Source organism: Procambarus clarkii, chromosome 14, assembly GCF_040958095.1.
Source record: "Procambarus clarkii isolate CNS0578487 chromosome 14, FALCON_Pclarkii_2.0, whole genome shotgun sequence".
NCBI lineage: Eukaryota > Metazoa > Arthropoda > Malacostraca > Decapoda > Cambaridae > Procambarus > Procambarus clarkii.
In genome coordinates, this window is record NC_091163.1 from 27,371,835 (window position 1) to 27,392,350 (window position 20,516).

Consider the following 20,516-nt stretch of genomic DNA (forward strand, 5'->3'; position numbering starts at 1 on the left):
TTTGTTCTTATGTTCTTATGTTCTTAGGTCTCAGCATCGTAGCATAAATAGGGAGAACAAATATTTAAATAGGTGTCAAAATTATTCCAAAATGGTCTAAAACGATTTTCAAACACAAGTGTCAACTGAAATCATATCTATGCCTCTCGGCTATCACAATAAAATATATTAAAAAAATATTATAATTAGTTTTATTAGAAAAATAATCATATCTATGACTCTCGGCTATCACAATAAAATATATTATAAATATATTATAATTAGTTTTATTAGAAAAGTAAATAAGTTAAAAAAATTATATATATATTTTTTTTCATTTTTTTATCAGACGATTTGCATGAAACTTATACACCTGACTGCATATAAGCCAATCCGTAAGGGTGTTAATTTTGGAGAAAACTGGTTGATGTCAACCTCAGCCACAGATGGCAGCGCCTTAGACTTTATTATTTTTTTATATATTTTCAATATTTTCAAGTAACATAAACGTTCAAATAACTCATATTTTTTTATTCAATTTACATGAAACTTACACCTTATATGTAAAGTTTATGTATCTAAAATCCCAAGTAAGCGTTTTTTCCTAAGTTTATTTATTGATTTTATAATAACAATAAACATGACATATTTGCATAATTTTGGGGGGGAACTTTGAATATTTGTATTAGGAAAACTAAAGATGTTTTGGAAACTCCCTAACTCCGGATCATTTATTATATGCTAATATCTCAGAAAAGTGTCATAGAATGATTATATCTGAAAGGTGTTTGTTTATTTACAATTAAAAATTTGTAAAATTCGTTGAAAAAAAACAAAAAAAAATAAAAAATCTCCCTTTCTATTTACGCTGCAGTAGTGAAACTTGAAACAATTGCAGCCCTTTTCATATACAACTAGTCAAAAAATATGGGTTGACATTGAACAACTGTTATTAAACCACGCCCATGCCTTAAGGAGACACAGTCTGGAGTACAGGGGGTGAGGAGATGCAGTCTGGAGTACAGGGGTGAGGAGACACGGTCTGGAGTAAGGCGGTGAGGAGATACGGTCTGGAGAATAGGGGTTATCTTCTTGAGGTTATATTGAGATGATTTCGGGGCTTTAGTGTCCCCGCGGCCCGGGGACGCCCTGGTGCCCTGGTCTTCGACCAGGCCTCGACCCACAGAAAGGAGCCCATGACAGCTGACTAACTCCCAGGTACCTATTTACTCCTAGGTAAATGGGGCATAGGGTGAAAGAAACTCTACCCATTGTTTCTCGCTGGTGTCTGGGATCGAAACCGGGAACACAGGATCACGTGCGCCGGGTGCTGTCCGCTCGGCCGACCGGCCCCCTATTGTGAGGAAATATTTTCTGGAGTACTAGGAGTGTAAGGGTACTGTCTCAAATACAGGAGTGAGGAGACACGGTCTAGAAAACAGGGGTGAGGTGACACGTTCTAGAGTTCAGGGTTGAAGAGACATAGTCTAATGTTCGGGGGTGTGGAGACTTGATCTGGAATACAGGGGTGAGGAAACAGGGTCATTTGCAGAGGGATGAGGAGACACGGCCTGGAGGACACGGGTCAGGAGACACGGTCTATAAAACAGGAATGAATAGACATGGTCTGGAGTACAGGGGTGAGGAGACATGGTCTCGAGTACAGGGGTGAGGGAACATGGTCTGGAGTATAGGGGTGAGGAGACATGATGTGGAGTACAGGGATGAGGGGACTCGGTCTGGAGTACAGAGGTGAGAAGACACGGTCTAATGTACGGGGGTGAGGAGATACGATCCAAGTTACAGGAGTGAGGACACACGGTCTGGAGTACAGTGGTGCGGAGACATAGTCCAAGTTACAGGGATGAGGAAATACTATCTTGAGTACAGGGGGAGAGGAGACACGGTCTGGAGTACAGGGGTGAGGATACATGGTCCAAAGTTCAGGGATGAGGAGACACGGTCTGGAGTAATTGGGTGAGGAGACATGGTCTGGAGTATAGGGGTGAGGAGACATGGTCTCGAGTACAGGGGTGAGGAGACATGGTCTGGAGTGTAGGGGTGAGGGGACATGATGTGGAGTACAGGGGGTGAAGGGACACGGTCTGGAGTACAGGGGTGAGGAGACATCTTTCCCTGTGGTACCTACCTTGAGGTGTTTTCAGGGCTTAGCGACCCCGCGGCCCGGTCGTCGACCAGACCTCTTCGTTGCTGGACGCGGCTGCTCGCAGCCTGACATATGAGTCACAGCCTGGTTGATCAGGTATCCTTTGGAGGTGTTTGTCAAGTTCTTTCTTGAACTCTGTGAGGGGTCGGCCAGTTATGCCCCTTATGTGTAGTGGAAGTGTGTTGAACAGTCTCGGGCCTCTGATATTGATAGAGTTCTCTCTCAGAGTACCTATTGTACCTCTGCTCTTCAATGGGGATATTCTGCACATCCAGCCATGCCTTCTGGACTCAAGTGATGTTATTTCTGTGTGCAGGTTTGGAATCAGCCAAATGGATCTATTTCCATGTGAAAATTATTATGTATCTCTCCCCACATATAAAGTTACAAGGGTGAGGAGACATGGTCTGGAGTACAAATGTAAGGAGACACAATCTTTAATACAGGGGTGAGGAGACACGGTTTAAGACAGGGGGTGTGAGGAGACATATCCTGAAATACAGGGGTGAGAAAACACGGCCTATCGTATAGGGGTGAGGAGACATGGTCTGTAGTACAGTGGAGAGGAGACACGGTCTGGAGTACAGGGGCGAGTAGACACAGTCTTGAGTACAAGGGTACGGAGACGCTGTCTGGAGTACAGGGGTGAGGAGACATAGTCTTGAGTACATGGGTGAGGAGACACGGTATGCAGTACAGGGGTTATGAGACATGGTCCAAGTTACAGGGTGAGGGGACACGGTCTTTAAAATAGGGATGAGGACAAACGGTCTGGAGTATTGTGGTGTGGAGACACGGTCTGGAGTACTGTGGTGAAGAAACAGGTCTGGAGTACGTGGGTGAGAAGACACGGTCTGCAGTTCTGGAGGAGAGGAGACACGGTCTGAAGTACAATGGTGAAAAGGTACAGTTTCAAGGTCAAGTGTGAGGAGACACGGTTGGAGTACAGGGGTGAGGAGATGCGGTTTGGAGCACAGGGGTGAGGAGACACGGTCTGAAGTACAGGGATGAGGAGACACGATCAAACTGATGCCCTCAGAACAATGGTGGGAACATCTATTTAGACGCGTCGAGAGAATCTAACATTGGAAACCAACTTACCAGCCTTAGAAAACAGGATCAAACAAAGGATAGCCACCATAACAGGAGAACTTGTTGGAACCACCTCCAGACTGTCACTCAAAGATAGCTTACACAGATCGTTTCAGAGAAACCTTCAATATAGAACAAGTGCATGGACGGATAATCTAGTGAAGATTCTGGAGGAAGTGAACTTGAAATGGACCATTTAAAACAAAGGAGAAGATAGACCATATCAACACTTTCGGCAACCTCCTCCATGGCAAGAATCGAGTCTAAAGATAATCACTGAAGAATTACCAGTTAAAAAATCAGCATGTGACTCGCAGAAGCTCAAAGCAGCCATAGAACGACAAATGGAAACGATCTCAAGACCTACAACGACTCACATCTTGTTAGATGGATCAGATGATCAAGAAAGAGGTTCTTTTGGGGCAGCAGTTTACGCTAACAACTATGAAGCTTACTGGAGCATGAATAGTGGGTGCTCAACATTGCACACAGAATTATATGCCCTGAAGGAGGCCATAAACTATACAACTGATAATAATTTACATGATGTCATCATTCATGCAGACTCTAAATTTTCGCTCCAGGCATTGTTATTCAGTCAACACAGAGATAATATACAACTCACAGAAATCCAACATATAGGAAAAGAAGCCCATAATCTAGGCCTGTCAATCACCCTAAATTGGATACCAAGTCACACTGGCATAGATGGTAATGAAAAGGTAGACTCACTAGCAAAAACTGCCACTACTCTACCTGTTGTTCAGGTTAAAATACTTCCAAGTTTTTCACAGATTAAGGAGCAACTCAAGAAGAAAATACTCCTAACTATAAAAAGTCGCCACAGAGTCAAAGTAGCGGAATGAAGATCCACTGCGATATGGTACGAACAAGCCACTGGGTACTCCTCTTTCAAGCCTGACAAAAAGATATCCAGAGACATTTCAGTAGCCATACACAGACTCAGACTTGGTTACAAGTGCTGCTGGGAGGAAATAAATCCAATAATTAAAGAGTGTCATATCTGTGGAACAGAAGAAGAGGCGCCAATATTGCACTACTTACTGGAATGTGAAGCAACCGACGCCCTGCGCATAAAACTCAACATCAATCCAACGACAACAACTGCATTAAGTGCACATTCCACAGTGGCTACAGTAATTAGAAAAGCCGTTAAAGAATGGGACTCACTAGTGAATTTTCTACACCTACATCCGCCACCAAGATAATGTTATTAAAACAAGACAAAAACAGAAGAGAAAAAGAAACAGGGAAAAAACGAGGAAACTCCATTTCCATATAATACTTTGACCCAAATATCAGAGTAACAAGGTTATCGCGAATAATGGAACTCAATAACGGGCTCACCATAGATCGTGCTACATGGACATTTCGTTCAGAGTAGCTAAATCTAAAACAGAAACAACAACGGGTACGGTCTCAAGTACAACGGTGAGGACACAGGGTCTGGAATACAGGGGTGAGGAGACACGGTAAAGGGAGACAGGGTGAGAATACACGGTCTAATGTACAGGGGTGAAGGGGTACTGTTTAAAATACATGTGTAAGGAGAGCTAGTCTGGAGTCCAGGGTTGAGGAGACACGGTCTGGAGTACAGGGGTGAGAAGACACGGTCTAATGTACAGGGGTGAAGGGGTATGGTTTCAAGTACAAGGGTGAGGAGACATGTTCTAATGTACAGGGGTGAGGAGAGACAGTCTGTAGTACAGAGTGGGTACACAGAGACAATAATAGAGAGGGATGAGGAGACAGTCTGGATTACAGGGGTGATGATGGAGACACGGTGATTACAGGGGTGAGGAGACACGGTCTAGAGAAAAGGAGTAAGGAGACACAGTCTGGAGTACAAGGGTGAGAGGACACGATCTGCAGTTCAGGGCGATGAAGAGACACGGTATGGAGTACAGGGGTGAAAAGTCACGGTCTAATGTTCAAAGGTTAATTTGTACGGTCACAAGTACAGGGGGTAAGAAGTCACGGTTTAATGTGCAGGGGTTAATGGGTATGGTGACACGTTTTGGGGGTGAGGAGACACGGTTTAAACTACAATGGTGAGGAAACGCGGTCTAAAGTATATGGGTGACGAGACAAGGACTGGATAACAGGAGTGTGAATTCACGGTCTGAAGTTCAATAGTGAGGCGACACAGTCTGGAGTAGAGGAGTTAGAAGACACAGTCTGGAGGACAGGTGTGAGAATACATGGTCCAGGGTTCAGGAGTGAGGTTACATGGTCTGGAGTTCAGTGGAGAGAAGACACGGTCTATATTACATGGGGGAGGATACATGGTCTGCAGTACAGGGGGTGAAGAGTCACAATCTGGAAAACAAGGGTAAGGAGACACAGTCAGGAGTACAGAGGTGAGAAGACACATTCTCGATTAAAGGGGAGAGGAGACTCGGTCTAGAGTACAGGGGTGACGAGACACGGTCTGGAGTAATTTGTGAGAAAACATGGTCTGAAGTACAGGGGATGAGGAGACATAGCCTGGAGTACAGGGGTGAGAAGACATGCCTTCAGTTCAACGGGTGAGGAGACACGGTCTAATGTACAGGGGTGACGAGACATGGCCTAGAGATCAGGTGAGAGGAGACATTCTCTGGAGTGAGGAGACATGATCTGGAGTACAGGGGTGAGGAGACATGGCCTGGAGAACAGGGGTGTGAAGACACGGTCTAATGTACAGGGGTGAGGAGACATGGTCTGGTGTACAGGGGTGAGGAAACAGGGTCAATTTTAGAGGGACGATGAGACATGGTCTGGAGTGCAGGGGTGAGGAGACGCAGTCTATAAAACAGGAGTGAATAGACATGGTCTGGAGTACTGAGGTGATGAGACATGCTCTGGAGTAGAGGGTTGAGGAGACACATCCTGGAGAACTGGAGTGAGGAGACATTGCCTATTGTACAGGGATGAGAAGACACTATCTAATGTATAGGGGTGAAGAAACATGGAAAAGAGAATAGGGGTGAGGAGACACGATCTGTAGAACAGGGGTGAGAAGACACGGTCTAATGCAGAAAAGGAATCACAATAACGTCTTTCCTTCATTATCTAGTGTGTGGTCTGGTCAACGGTCTTAAGTACAGGGGTGAAGGGATACAGTCTCAAGAATAAGGGTGGTGGTACAGGAGTGAGGGGACACGGTCTAGAGTACACAAGTGAGGGGTCACGGTCTTCGTTATAGGGGTGAGGAGACACGGTCCAAGTTACAGGGGTGAGGAGACACGGTATGGAGAACAGGAGTGAGGAGACACGGTCTGCAGTTCAGGGTTGAGGAGACATGGACCAAGTTAAGTGAGTGAGGAAACACGGTCTGGAATACAGGGGTGAGGGCACACGGTCTGGAGTACAGTGGTGAGGAGACACGGTCAAAGTTACAGGGGTGAGAGGACAAGGTCCGGAGTACAGGGGAGAGGACAAATGGTCTGGAGTACAGTGGTATGGAAACATGGTCTAAGTTATAGAGATGAGAAGACACGGTCTCGAGTACAAGGATGAGATGGCACGGTTTGCAGTTCAAAGGGGTGAGGAAACACGGTCTAATGTACAGAGGTGAAAAGGTACGGTCTGAAGTATAAGGGTGGGGGGACACGGTCTGGAGTACAGGGGTGAGAAGATGCGGTCTGAAGTACAGGAGTGAGGAGAAACGGTCTCAAATACAGATGTAAGAAGACATGGTCTAGGGTACAGGGGTGAGGAAACAAGATATGGAGTATAGGGGTGAGGAAACAAGATATGGAGTATAGGGGTGAGGAGACACGGTCTCGAGAACAGGGGTGAGAAGACACGGTTTGCAGTTCAGGTCGTGAGGAGACACGGTGTACAGGGTTTAAGTATAATGGTGAAAGGGTAAGAGTGAGGAGACAAGGTCTGGAGTACAGGGGTGAGGAGTTACGGTCTAATGTTCAGGGGGTGAAGGGGTACGGTCTCAAGTACAAGGGTGAGGAGACATAGTCTAATGTACAAGGTTGAGGAGACATGATCTGGAGTACAGGAGTGAGGGGACACGGTCTTGAGAACAGGGGTGAAATTACACGGTCTAATGTTCAGGGGTGAAAGGGTACTGTCTCAAATAATGGTTACTTTACCTTGACGTTACCATGAGGTGATTCCGGGGCTTAGCGACCCCGCGGCCTGGTCGCCGACCAGGCCTCCTCGTTGCTGGACTGGTCAAGCAAGCTGTTGGACGCAGCTGCTCGCAGCCTGACGTATGAGTCACAGCCTGGTTGATCCGGTATTCTTTGGAGGTGTTTGTCAAGTTCTCTCTTGAACACTGAGGGGTCGGCCAGTTATGCCCCTTATGTGTAGTGGAAGCGTGTTGAATAGCTTCGGGCCTCTGATGTTGACAGAGTTCTCTCTCTCAGAGTACCTGTTGCACCTTTGCTTATCATTGGGGGTATTCTGCACATCCTGTTATGCCTTCTGGTCTCATGTGATGTTATTTCTGTGTGTAGGTTTAGGGCCAGCCCCTCTACTATTTTCCATTTGTAAATTATTATGTATCTCTCCCGACTGAATACAGATTTAGGCTCTTTAGTCGGTCCCAATAGTTTGGGTGCCTTACTGAGTGGATTCTAGCAGTAAACGATCTCTACACGCTCTCCAGGTCAGGAATTTCTTCAGCTTTTAAAGGGGCTGTCATTGTGCAGCAGTATGCCACTCTATAGAGCACTAGCGTCTTGAAAAGTATCATCATCGGTATAGCATCTCTGGTGTGAAAAGTTCTTGGTATCCAACTTGTCAGTTCTCTTGCAATTTTGACGGCTACTTTATTGTTTTCTTTAAAGGTAAGGTCTTCCGACATGAGTACACCCAAATCCTTTACATTGCCTTTTCGTTCTGTTATGATTTGACTGTGTTTTGTACATGGTTTCCGTTTTTACATTTACTTTTTTCCGTAGCGCATGAGCTGGAACTTATCTTCGTTAAATACCATTTTATTTTCAGTAGCCCATAGAAAGACCTGATTTACATCTGATTGGAGGTTTGCCGTGTCTTCTATGTTGTCTACTCTCATAAAAATCCTAGTGTCATCTGCAAAGGACGATACAGTGCTATGGGTTGTTTCTTTGTCTATGTCCGATATGAGAATGAGAAAAAGTACTAGTGCAAGCACAGTATCCTGAGGGACTGAGCTCTTCACGGTTGATGGACCGGATTTGATTTTGTTAACTATTACACATTGGGGTCTATTAGTCAGATAATTGTAGATCCAACTGCCTATTTTTCCGGTAATTCCTTTTGAACGAATTTTATGTATAATAACACCATGGTCACATTTGTCGAAGGATTTTCCGAAATCTGTGTATATTACATCAGCGTTTTGTTTGTCTTCCATGGCTTCTAGTGCCATATTATAGTGGTCCAGCAACTGCGACAGGCAAGAGCTCCCTGTTCTGAAACCATGTTGTCCGGGGTTATGGAAATGCTGTGATTCCATGTGTTTTGTGATTTTACTTCTTAGCACTCTCTCAAAGATTTTTATGATGTGTGATGTTAATGCTATCGGTCTGTAATTTTTTGCCTCTGCCTTATTTCCTCCTTTATGGAGTGGTGCTATCTCTGCTGTTTTTTAGTATGTCAGGGATAACGCCAGTATCTAGGCATTGTCTCCAAAGAATGTGAAGGGCCTGCGATAGTGATTTTTTACAGTTCTTGGTGAATATGGAGTTCCAAGAATCAAGGCCTGGTACAGAGTGTATAGGCATATTGTCTATGGCTTCTTCAAAATCCAGTGGGAATAGGGTGACATCTGATATATGATTTGATGTTGGTGTCATATCCATGAAAAATTCATTTGAGTTATCAATCTTTAGTGTGTTTAATGGCTCGCTGAAGACAGTCGTACTGATTCCTCAGTATTTCGCCCATTTCTTTATTGTCATTTGTGAAAGTTCCATTTCCCATTCGCAGGGTCCCGATACTAGGTGTGGCTTTTGATCTTGATTTTGCATAGGAGAAAAAATATTTCGGATTTCTCTATATTTCATTGATGGCCTTTTGCTCTCTTCGCCTCTCCTGGTTTTTGTATGATTCCTGTAGTTTTAGTTCAGTTCTTTCTATTTCTCTACCTAACCTTCTACGCCGTTCTTGAGATGAGGTGCGACTCTCAAGTTGTTCCGCTATTCGTTTTTTTCGCCTATAGAGGGAACGACGTTTCCATTCCAATCTTCATGTCTTTCTCTTTTTTCTTAGGAGTATGCGGTTTGAGCATATTCCTAGTGCAACTGAGCTTATCTTTTCCAGGCACTGGTTCCGGTTTGCATTTTCTAGCTGTTCTTCCCAGCTTATTTCTGTGAAGTCTTGGTATATTTGCTCCCAGTTTATCTGTTTATTATTAAAGTTGAATTTGCTGAAATCTCCTCCACTGGGAATCAGGACTGGTTTTGAAGGTCCATTCCCCTTGCTTGTCAGAACTTCAATTAAGTTGTGATCTGAGTAACAGGTATTTGTAATCATTATGTTCCTGATCAATTCATCATTATTAGTGAAAATTATAATGATAGTGAAAAGGGTGTAAGAAGACACGGTTTGGAGTACAGGGGTGAGGAGACACTGTCTGCACAATAAGGGTTAGGAGACATGGTCTAATGTACAGGGGTGAGGAGACACGGTCTGTTGAACAGGGGTGAGAAAACACGGTCTAATGTACAGGGGTGAAGGGATACAGTCTTAAGTATAGGGGTGAGGAGACACGGTCTTAAGTACAGTGGTGAAGGGTATGGTCTCAAGTACAGGGGGTGAGAAGACATAATCTGGAGTTCAGGGGGTGAGGGGACTCGGTTTGGAGTACAGGGATGTGGAGTCACGGTCTGGAGTACAGGGGGAGAAGACACGGACTAGGGTACAGAGGTGAGAAGATACGGTCTGGAGTACAGGGTGAAGAGGTACAGTATCAAATACAGGTGTAAGGAGACCTGGTTGGAGTACAGGGTTGAAGTGAACGGTCTGGAGCACAGGAGTGAGATGGCACGGTCTAATGTATAAGGGTGAAGAGGTACGGTCTCAAGTACATGGTTGGGGAGACACGGTCTAAAGTACAGGGAGGAGGAGACACGGTCTCAATTATAGGGGTGAGAAGACACTATTATTATTATTAACATCTTTATTGACAAAATTAATTAGAATTTTGCCTAATCTGAGGATTTAAATTAATTCTTATTAAAGTAAGGATAATGCAGGAGTTCACTGTCACGCAGGACAGAGGGGTCATACACAAGACAACAAGTCTAAACTGCAGGCTGAAGGACATGTATATCATGGTTACAATCAATGTTTTAATATATGAATATGTGAAAACAACTTTTTATTGTGCACTGCCACACCAGGGCAGGGATGGGCTCATAAGTGATGCAGCTTAGAAGTAATATATATAAAATTGTTCTTCTTTCTTTAAAATGGACAAGCAAATTTTGGATAAATTGTTAGGATGTCATCCAGAACACCTGAGTCAATGAAAAACTTACACAGTTGGTAGTACAATAGGCCAGGAGGTCTAAAGTCTTTTACGGTTTCACATTCAGCAATATAATGTTCTAGTGAATGAATTAAAGTGAATGCACTTTGCGAATGTACTCTGTGAATGCACTTTGTGTTTAAAGAAGACACTGTCTCCATTTCATGGGGTGAGGAGACACGGTTTAAAGTACAGTGGTGAAAAGGTACGGGCTCAAGTATAGGAGTGAGGAGACACGGTCTGGAGAACTGGGGTGAGATTAAAGTCTGTAGAACAAGGATGAGAAGACACGGTCTAATGTACAGGGGTGAAGGGGGTTCAGTCTCTAGTATAGGGGTGAGGAGACACGGTCTGGAGTACAGGGGTGAGGAGACACGGTCTGGAGTACAGAGGTGAGGAGACACCTAACCTTGACTTTGAGGTGCTTCCGGAGCTTAGCGTCCCCGCGGCCCGGTCGTCGACCAGACCTCCTGGTTGCTGGACTGGTCAACCAGGCTGTTGGACGCGGCTGCTCTCAGCCTGACGTACGAATCACAGCCGGGTTGATCAGGTATCCTTTGGAGGTGATTATCCAGTTTTTTCTCTTGAACACTGAGAAGGGTCGGCCAGTTATGCCCCTTATGTGAAGTGGAAGCATGTTGAACAGTCTCGGGCCTCTGATGTTGATAGAGTTCTCTCTCAGAGTACTTGTTGCACCTCTACTTTTCAACGGGGGGATTCTGCACATCCTGCCATGCCTCCTGGTCTCACGTGATGTTATTTCTGTGTGCAGGTTTGGGACCAGCCCCTCAAATATTTTCCAAGTATAGATTATTATGTTATCTCTTCCGCCTGCTCTCAAAGAATTCAGATTTAGGCTCTTTAGTTGGTCCCAGTAGTGTAGATGCTTTACTGAGTAGATTCACGCAGTAAAGGATCTCTGCACTCTCTCCAGGTCGGCAATTTCTCCAGCTTTGAAAGGGGCTGTCATTGTGCAACAGTACTCCACTCTAGAGAGCACTAGCGTCTTGGAAATTATCATCATCGGAATAGCATCTCTAGTATAAAAGGTTCTTGTTATCCAACCTGCCATTTTTCTAAGACACGGTCTAAAATGCATTTGCAAGGAGGCATGGTCTGGAGTACAGGGATGAGGAGACAAGGTCACGAGTACAGGGGTGAGAAGGCTCGGTCTGCTGTTCAAGGGGTGAGGAGACACTGTCTAAAGTACAGTGGTTTAAAAGAGACCGAACAGTGGGGTACGGTCTCAAGAACAAATATGAGGAGATATGGTTCGAGGGTGAGGATACACAGTCTGCAGTACAGGGGTGAGTAAACAGGGTCAAGTAGAGGGGTGAGGAGACACGGTCTTTAAAGAGGATTGTATTGACATGGTCTGGAGTTCAGGGATAAATAGACATGTTCTGGAGTACAGGGGAGGAGACACGATCTGGAGTACTGTGATGAGGAGATATAGTCTGGAGTACAGGGGTAAGGAGGCATGGTCTAATGTACAGGGGTAAGGAGACATGGTCTAATGTATAGGGGTGAGGATTCAAGGCCTAGAGAAAAGGGGTGAGGAGACACGGTCTGCAGTACAGGGTGGTTAGGAGACATGGTCTGTAGTATAGAGGTTAGGAGATAAGGTGTATAGAACTGGGGTGAGGAGACACGGTCTGGAGTACAGGGGTGAGAAAATATAGTCTGGAGTACAGGGTGAGGAGACACTGTATGGAAAACAGGGGTGAGGAGACACGGACAGGAGTACAGAGGAGAGGAAACATGATCTGGAGGACAGGGATGAGGAGACACGGTCTGGAGTACAGGGTTGAGAAGACATGGTCTGGAGTACAAGGGTGAGAAGACACGGTCTGCAGTTCAAAGGGTGAATAGACACGGTCTGAAGTACAGTGGTGAAAGGGTACGATCTCAAGTACAGGTGTAAGAAGACACCGTCTGGAGTACAAGGGTGAGGAGACTCGGTCTGGAGTAAAGGAGTGGGAAGACACGATCAGGAGAATAGGGGTGAAAAGATACGGTCTGGGAAACGGGGGTGAGAAGGCACGGTCTAATGTACAGGGTGAAGGGGTATAGTTTAAAGTACAGGGGTGAGGAGACACGGCCTGGAGTAGAGGGGGGGTGAGGAGACATGGACTGGAGTTCAGGGGTGAGAAAACACGGTCTGAAGTACAAGGGTGAGAACACACGGTCTGGAGTACAAGGGAGAGAAGACACGGTCTGGAGTACAAGGGTGAGAAGACACGGTCTGGAGTACAAGGGTGAGGAGACACGGTCTGGAGTACAAGGGTGAGGAGACACGGTCTGGAGTACAAGGGTGAGAAGACACGGTCTGGAGTACAAGGGTGAGGAGACACGGTCTGGAGTACAAGGGTGAGGAGACACGGTCTGGAGTACAAGGGTGAGAGTACATGGTCTAATGTGCAGGGGTGTGGGGAAGAATTTAGTTAAATAATGAAATTATAGTAAATGTTTCGAAGGAACCATAATTAATGTTAAAGATAAGAGTACCAGTGGCTTATGAATCTCCAATAACATATGCTCAAATGTAATTAAATATATTTAGAGAAATGGACTGTAATAATAATAATTCAGAACTAAATCACCCTATAACTTGGGGGGTGAATAATGTGAAGTTAATGCACTTCAAATAATAAGAAGTTAATGCACTTCCTATAATGAATTGAATTATTTAAATGGTTAACATATTAAATCAAGAAATATTAATGAATTGAATTATTTAAATGGTTAACATTTTAAATCAGGAAATATTAATAAATATAATAATTAAAGTTCTAACTTTCTCTCTCTCTCTCTCTCTCACTTTCTCTCTCGCTTTCTCTCACTTTCTCTCCTCCCCCCCCCCTCCCTCTTAAACAAAATAACATTTTAACTGTTGTTAATTTTCTTGTGGATAGTTTGTATCCTGTGTAAATACCTTGTAGCATCTTAGAGGGTGAAATAACAGTAAATCTGTTCAGAGTAAATCTTACAGTAAATCTTCAGTATAATAATACAGAAACAGCTTAGCTGTTAGAGGTGATAGTAGCAGGTATCCAGCAACTATGTCACGGCAAACTTGTCCGAGCAGACTGTCACTAAGGACACGTGATCGTGCTGGCGGAATATTTTCTCTCCTACCCGTAAATCCACTCTGAAAGGCAAGTCTTATGCAATTTTGCACTCCAAACATAGTATTCACGCATTTATTCACATGCTCTAAATAAATTGGAGGGTAAGCTCAGCACTTACGTGGGTGTTTTATATCGCCTACATCATCACGACAGAGCACCTCCATTAAAGAATAAAATCAGGCCCAATGATATACAAATGAGGTATACTGCCCTGCCGAACGTGGTGCTCGCAAGTTGGGAAAGCTGCACCCTCGATCTAAAGCTCGTAGAAGTACGAATGCTTGCAGGATAGATCAATAATTGTTGGGCTGCTTCAGAACACCTTGCTGTTAGCTGGTCAATATGGCGAGTCTCTCTTCTCCTTCAAGTGGTGCATACACACTCGCGCCATTGCTCGAACTCCGGGTATAATTTGTAATATTTCAGAGTTCCGAAAGGATGGAAACTTTGGATGATGAATATTTATGTCATAATATGAGGTTTTATAAGAGTAAATGATATTCCATAGTTAAATTCAATTAATTTAGATGACGTTAAACGCACAAGAATATTAAGAGTGGATATCAAGTTTATATCGTTTTATGTACCGGAACAGCTGATTGAGATTGTATAAATTATTTCCAGTAAACGAACATATATACTATCAAATGAAAATAAACCTATTATTAATCAATTATCCTTAATAAAGAAAGGTAAATGAGGCTGGATACAATTCGATCCATTAATATGTAGAAATTATTCTCCATTGGTGCCTAACAGCTGGGTGTTACGGCCACAATGGGTCGTAACCGGGTTCTTCGATGGTGGAACTAAAGTTCTGGTGTCCGGCCCCAAGTTAGGAGTGGCTTTCAAGGAGTGAGCTCGGTAATGCAAGTACAACACAATGGGGAGGTGCATTGAATACGACACCTCATCAATTATCAATTTATTCACATTATAAACATTTTCCCATAACCTCATGTATAATCCTAAAGGAAATATTACTACACTTAATATGTACACAAGTGCCTCGTCCGCCCTCGTCCGCCTCGTCCGCCCTCGGCCTCGTCCGCCCTCCTGGACCAGGAAGGGAGGGCCGCCGATGTGCGAGTAACACCCCCGGAGGTCGCTGCTGCTGGAGCCCCAGGAGCTCCCCAGCTAGCATGGAGGGTGTCCAGGGCACTCCAGTTATACTGGAGCAGCTGGAGGACGCCAAAACCCTGCTGGTGTACTGCGAGGGAGACCAGTCCTCCAGCGACCAGCTCCAGCAGCTCTCGGCCGCCCTGGACCTCCAGCCTCCTGTCACCAGGGTCGACCAAGAAGAAGCAGTGTGGCTTGTGGGTAACACCATACAGCTGGAACTTCAAGATGGTAACAGCGTTGAAGAGGCTGTTTTGCTGGAAGGGTCGGAGGTGGTGGGAGATGGTGCCTTGACAGGAGGGGAGACGCTGTTGCTCCTGAACGATGATATTCATTTGCTTCCCATCTCTCGGGATACTGCTACATCAGAGGATGTTCTGGTAAAAGTTGGTGAAAGCAAAGAAGCAAGAACAGCCTGGTCCAAAAACTACCAGTCTAAAGTACCAAATAGATCAAGCCATTACAGTGAAGAGATGCAAAATGGGAGCAAGCTTAACATGCCAATACAGACAACACCAAAGACCTATTCTTGTGTCAATTTTAGGACCTCGTCAAGGTCTCCATCGACAGCATCTTCCTTACCTTTAACATTAGAATCGAGACCTTTGTTATCAGTAACTGAATCTGACACTGTTTTAAAGAATACTTCTAAATGTTTGAGCAATTTACATTTGCCTATTAAGATAAAAGAGACAGAAAAATTTCAGAAGGTTTCTTCACTGCCAGAGCACCAGGAAAAAGTGTCACGGCCATCGGGAGTAAAATTTAAGCTAGCCACAAGTTCAAAATCTTCACTTGATGAAGATGAGCTTAGTGAAGAACCTTTTTTAGGTCCTTCAATGCGATGGCCAACTCAGCCTAAGAGTTACCGAGGAGCAAAACCAAGAGATGGAGTAATACTCAGGAAAAATGTGAGAAAGGTAACACAGAGAGTAGACACTGATGGTGAGACAAGTGGTATGGGATCATCTGTGGATGAGCCAATTGAGTCGTCTACAGAGTCGGCTTCTGAAGCTCCCGCTTTAATCCCATCTTTCATCCAGCCTCGACCATCGGCCTCAAGGGGACCCTCTACATCTCCAACTGCTGTCAAGAAACGGAGAGGAGGTTGGCCAAAGGGGCGGAAGAGGAAACCTGAACTTCCAGGAGCCAAGCCGCCCAAAGCACCTTTGACAGCATATGTGCTTTTCCTGAATGAGAGGCGAAAATACTACAAAGAGGCACACCCAGAACTGAGCTTTGGGTCTGTGACAAAGTTACTAGGGGCAGAGTGGTCAGCCATGACTGGTGAACAGAAGGCAGCATTTGTCACACGCTCGGAGCAGGATAAGAGGCGCTACAGAAATGAATTACAAGCATACCGCCAATCGCATGACTATCAACTGCTTTTGAGGAAGAAGAGAATTAAGAATGTCATCAGAAGAGGTGGCACAACAACTGAAGAATCGTCTGACTTCACAGATGAAATTGATGATGATGACAGTGAGGAGTTGTATTGCCGCATCTGTGACCAGCTGTTCACATCACTTCACAATAAGAGAGAACATCTGTATGGCAAACAGCATCTTCAGGCTATAACAGGAGAATATCAGCGTGAGAGACTGGCTGAAGAGGAGAGGCAGATGGCAGCAGCTACAGTATCGGGCAGAAGTGGAGACTGTCTCAACTGTGGTTCTTTTGTTAGTTCCCAAATGCAGTGTTCTCGAGCTGGACCGAATCTCCTGCCACCAGGAGTGTGTCCAACTTGCTGCTCAGGTGTGCCAGAGTTGGCTCATTGTGAACAGTCTCCAAGACCACGTGAAGATGATGACGATCATGATGGAGATGAAGAAGATGAAGAGGAGGAGGAGGAAGGGGAAGTAGATGAAGAATTGGATGCTGATGAGGAAGGAGAAGTGACAGAGGAGGAGGGAGCAGCTAGTGACATGAGTAGTATGGCAGATGCTCTTGAAGGTGTAATGCTCAAAATGTTAGAACGAGAGCAAGAAATCAAAGCCCTCAAGCAGAGTAGTGAAGATTCTCGTTCTCACAACTTGCAGCTTGCTACATCACTCTTACAGCTACGTGAACAAGAACAGCAGCTAGACAGGGATCAAGAGGTGCTTCAGAAAGAAAATGATCAATTAAAGACAGAAGCAGATGCACTGTGGATGTTGCCTGCTTTGTTTGGAGTCACTCCTCTGGAGATGGTCAATATCACCCTTCGGCAGGACCAGCAGGTAGATGCCACAGGGGCACTGCTTGACATTACGTAAAGAAGTTCCTACTGTTAAATGTGTGGTATTTCATGTAGTACTTTATTATTTTTCATCATTTTAATGACTTATGTTTTAATTAAATGTTGGTGAACAGCCTCTGTGGCACCTTAGACTAGACGTGACGGTAATTTTTCATGTGCTGCTCTACATTATTTGACTTAAAGCTCATGAAGAAAAGGAAGATTTTAATGCTTCAGTGTTAGATATTTTGACATACGTACTAGTATGTGGTATTATCAAGTTAGCAGTAGCATATGTTTGTATATTAAAACTGTTTAATAATGATTGTGATAATGACTGCATATTACTTCATAGTTAGGTAAAATTTTAAATGATGGTTGTAGACATAGACAAAAATAAGATATAAGAACTCTAAGGCATTTTCTTGTTTTTGCATAGTACACAGTAGTGTAACTCACAAAGTATGGCATATTTATTTCACGTGTGGTTTTATCCCTCAATTTGCATAAACCATATACATAATTTTTTCCCTCTAGCTGGTCAGTTAGGCAATCATGCATATAGAGTACAGAATGTTGCACCTCTTTAATCACTGGAAACTGCCATACTGTATTCAGTTATTACCCTTTAGGAGGATGGGCGAGATAGTTTGATTCAGTAACATTACTGGTGCTTTTGTGTGCGTGTGTCTCGTGGCAGGTTATTAACACATTTTGTAAAATCATTCTACAGACATGCACCAAGTAAGGGGCCTCGTAGCCTGGTGGATAGCGCGCAGGACTCGTAATTCTGTGGCGCGGGTTCGATTCCCGCACGAGGCAGAAACAAATGGGCAAAGTTTCTTTCACCCTGAATGCCCCTGTTACCTAGCAGTAAATAGGTACCTGGGAGTTAGTCAGCTGTCACGGGCTGCTTCCTGGGGGTGGAGGCCTGGTCGAGGACCGGGCCGCGGGGACACTAAAGCCCCGAAATCATTTCAAGATAACTTCAAGAAGTGTCTCTCTCATAGGACACTAAACGCTCCTTGATGCTCAATCGATGCAGTCTTGTCAGCAACTGTGTTTCCTCAATCAGTACTGGGAAACACCAACGAGTCTACCCTAGCCACGGGCCAGCCAAATCACAGTCTCCCCAGGTGCTCTTCGTGCATGCTCACAATCACTCTCCAGCCTGGTGCTGGCAGAGAACATCAGCCTCGCGCTGCTGGGCCTCTTCACGTACAAATACAAGGGTAGCGAACCCTTGGCAGGAGCTTCTTGCAACTCGCTGGTTACGCTCCTCCGTAACACCTTACTGTCAGTCATCTCTTCCGCTAGCCAGTCCCGGGTACGCCGAATTCTGTCGCTGCCACTTCACAGGCAGACAGTAGAACACTCCACAGTTCTTCTCCGGCGGTGGCTCACTGCTTCCGTAAAGCAGAATGGAGTAGAGAGTTATTGGCTGCCCTGGGTAGACTGACTGTCCTCGTACCACAGCAGCCCTACGTCGACTCTGTGGATACAGACACATCATCAGTACACTGGTCAGTACATGGGACACTAGGAAACATCATTTACGTACTCTGACATAGACATACAACTTCTCCTATAATAGATGGCACTGATTTCCTAGGCTCCACCTTACCAGAGGTCAGCACCAGCTACCTCTCGAGCTGACTAGGACAGGAATCTAGCGCCTCTTGCTGGTATAATCCTGTCACCACTAGATGGCGTCGTCCATTTTGTGGGGGATTTCGGGAGCGGACTCACAGATAGCATTGGCGTCGCTGCTCCATGCTCCAACGATGGAATCGGGTTCGTAACACTGGGTGGACAGTGTTATTGCCACAATGGGTCACAACCGGGTTCTTTGCTAGAGGAACTAAAGTTCTGGTATCCAATCCCAAGTTAGTAGTGGCTTTCAAGGAGCGAGCTTGGTAATACAATGGGGGGGTTGAATTGAATACGACACTTCATCAATTATCAATATATTCACATATAATCACTTTCCCATCACCTCATATAAAATCATAAAGGAAGTATTACTACACTGATATATACACAAGTGTCACTCTCATAGGACACTAAGCGCTCCTCGATACTCAATCAATGCAGTCATGTCAGCTTCTGTGTTTCCTCAAAACACAATACCATCCTCCACCAGTACTGGGAAACACCAACGAGTCTACCCTAGCCACGGGCCAGCCTATACACAGTCTCACTAGGTGCTCCCTGTGAACGCCCAGCATCACTCTCCAGCCTGGAGCTGGCAGAGAATATCAGCCTCACGCTGCCGGGCCTCTTCACGAACAAATATACGCGTAGCTAACCCCTGGCAGGAGCTTCTTGCTGTGAGGGGATGGTTCACCAGCTCACTTACAATAGTGCTCTTATGCCTGTGGGAGCCAGTACACTTGTTAAGTGCACTTGTTAAGTGTGTGGACTTAAGTTTGGTAACCAGCAACCGAAACATCTACTGTTTGGGCTCATGTGAGAGCCCCAGTCATCAGCAGTCCAGAAATGTTACCCTGGCCGGGGTAGCATGTCTGTGGATAGAGATATGCCGATAGCATCATTTCATTGTATGGCTTGAGCAAGACTCAACTTTGCGCGGGAACAGCTAGGCCGCATGCGTGGGTGAGCTGTGCGCCTCCCGCGCTCGCTAGCCACTTGAGTCGTCGTCATGGTAACAGCCGCCATCTTAGTAAACATCTTGAGCTGCCATGTTGGTCGGCCATCTTGAAATTGCCCTAGGGGCCATGCTACCCAGTCGCTGATTGGTTGAGAGGGGTAGGCCGCTTTATGCCTTCCTCTTATTGGTTATTTCGAGGAAGACACAGGAATCGCCTGTGTAGGCGTCATTCTGAGTAGGGAAATATGTGACTAGACCCACGCGCACCACCTGCCAGGTGGCACTCCCGTGAGTGTCACCTGACAGGTGGCGCGCGGGTGACTAGTCACAAGGTGTTTTTGGGGAATTTCCCGGAAGTTTGGTGCGTTTCGGACGCGTGTGAGCGTCCGGTGTTAGGGTATGTGGTCAGGAAAGAGAGTAAGTCATGTTGATGGATGTCAGGTGGTGCGCATCGTTGCCGTCGCGGCGCGTCGTTGCCGTCGCGGCGCGTCGTTGCCGTCGCAGCGCGTCGTCGTCGTCGCAGAGGGTTTGGGAGGGGAATTTCCCGGAAGTTTGGCGCGTGTCGGACGCGGTCTTGAGTGGTGGGTGAGCAGGTGTACCGCATCGCTCTAGACACAAAGGGAATTTCTGGGAAGATGTGGGAATTTCTGGGAAGACGTATGAAAATACAAGGATAAGAGTGGAATATGAGGAAGGAGTTTGTCATAGACTTAATCCTG

The 20,516-nt window shown here is 45.3% G+C and overlaps 1 protein-coding gene across 1 annotated transcript; it reads left to right on the forward strand.

Moving 5' to 3' along the window:
• The first annotated feature begins 14,896 nt into the window (after nucleotides 1–14,896).
• On the forward strand, nucleotides 14,897–18,176 carry LOC138364597 (uncharacterized). The gene has a single exon (XM_069324428.1). The coding sequence runs from the start codon at nucleotides 14,992–14,994 to the stop codon at nucleotides 17,221–17,223; it is 2,232 nt and encodes a 743-aa protein (XP_069180529.1). The 5' UTR covers nucleotides 14,897–14,991; the 3' UTR covers nucleotides 17,224–18,176.
• Nucleotides 18,177–20,516: the final 2,340 nt, after the last annotated feature.

Bases quoted from the DNA above. Each gene is read 5' to 3' on its own strand.
- LOC138364597 (XM_069324428.1), top strand. From the start codon at position 14,992: ATGGAGGGTGTCCAGGGCACTCCAGTTATACTGGAGCAGCTGGAGGAC.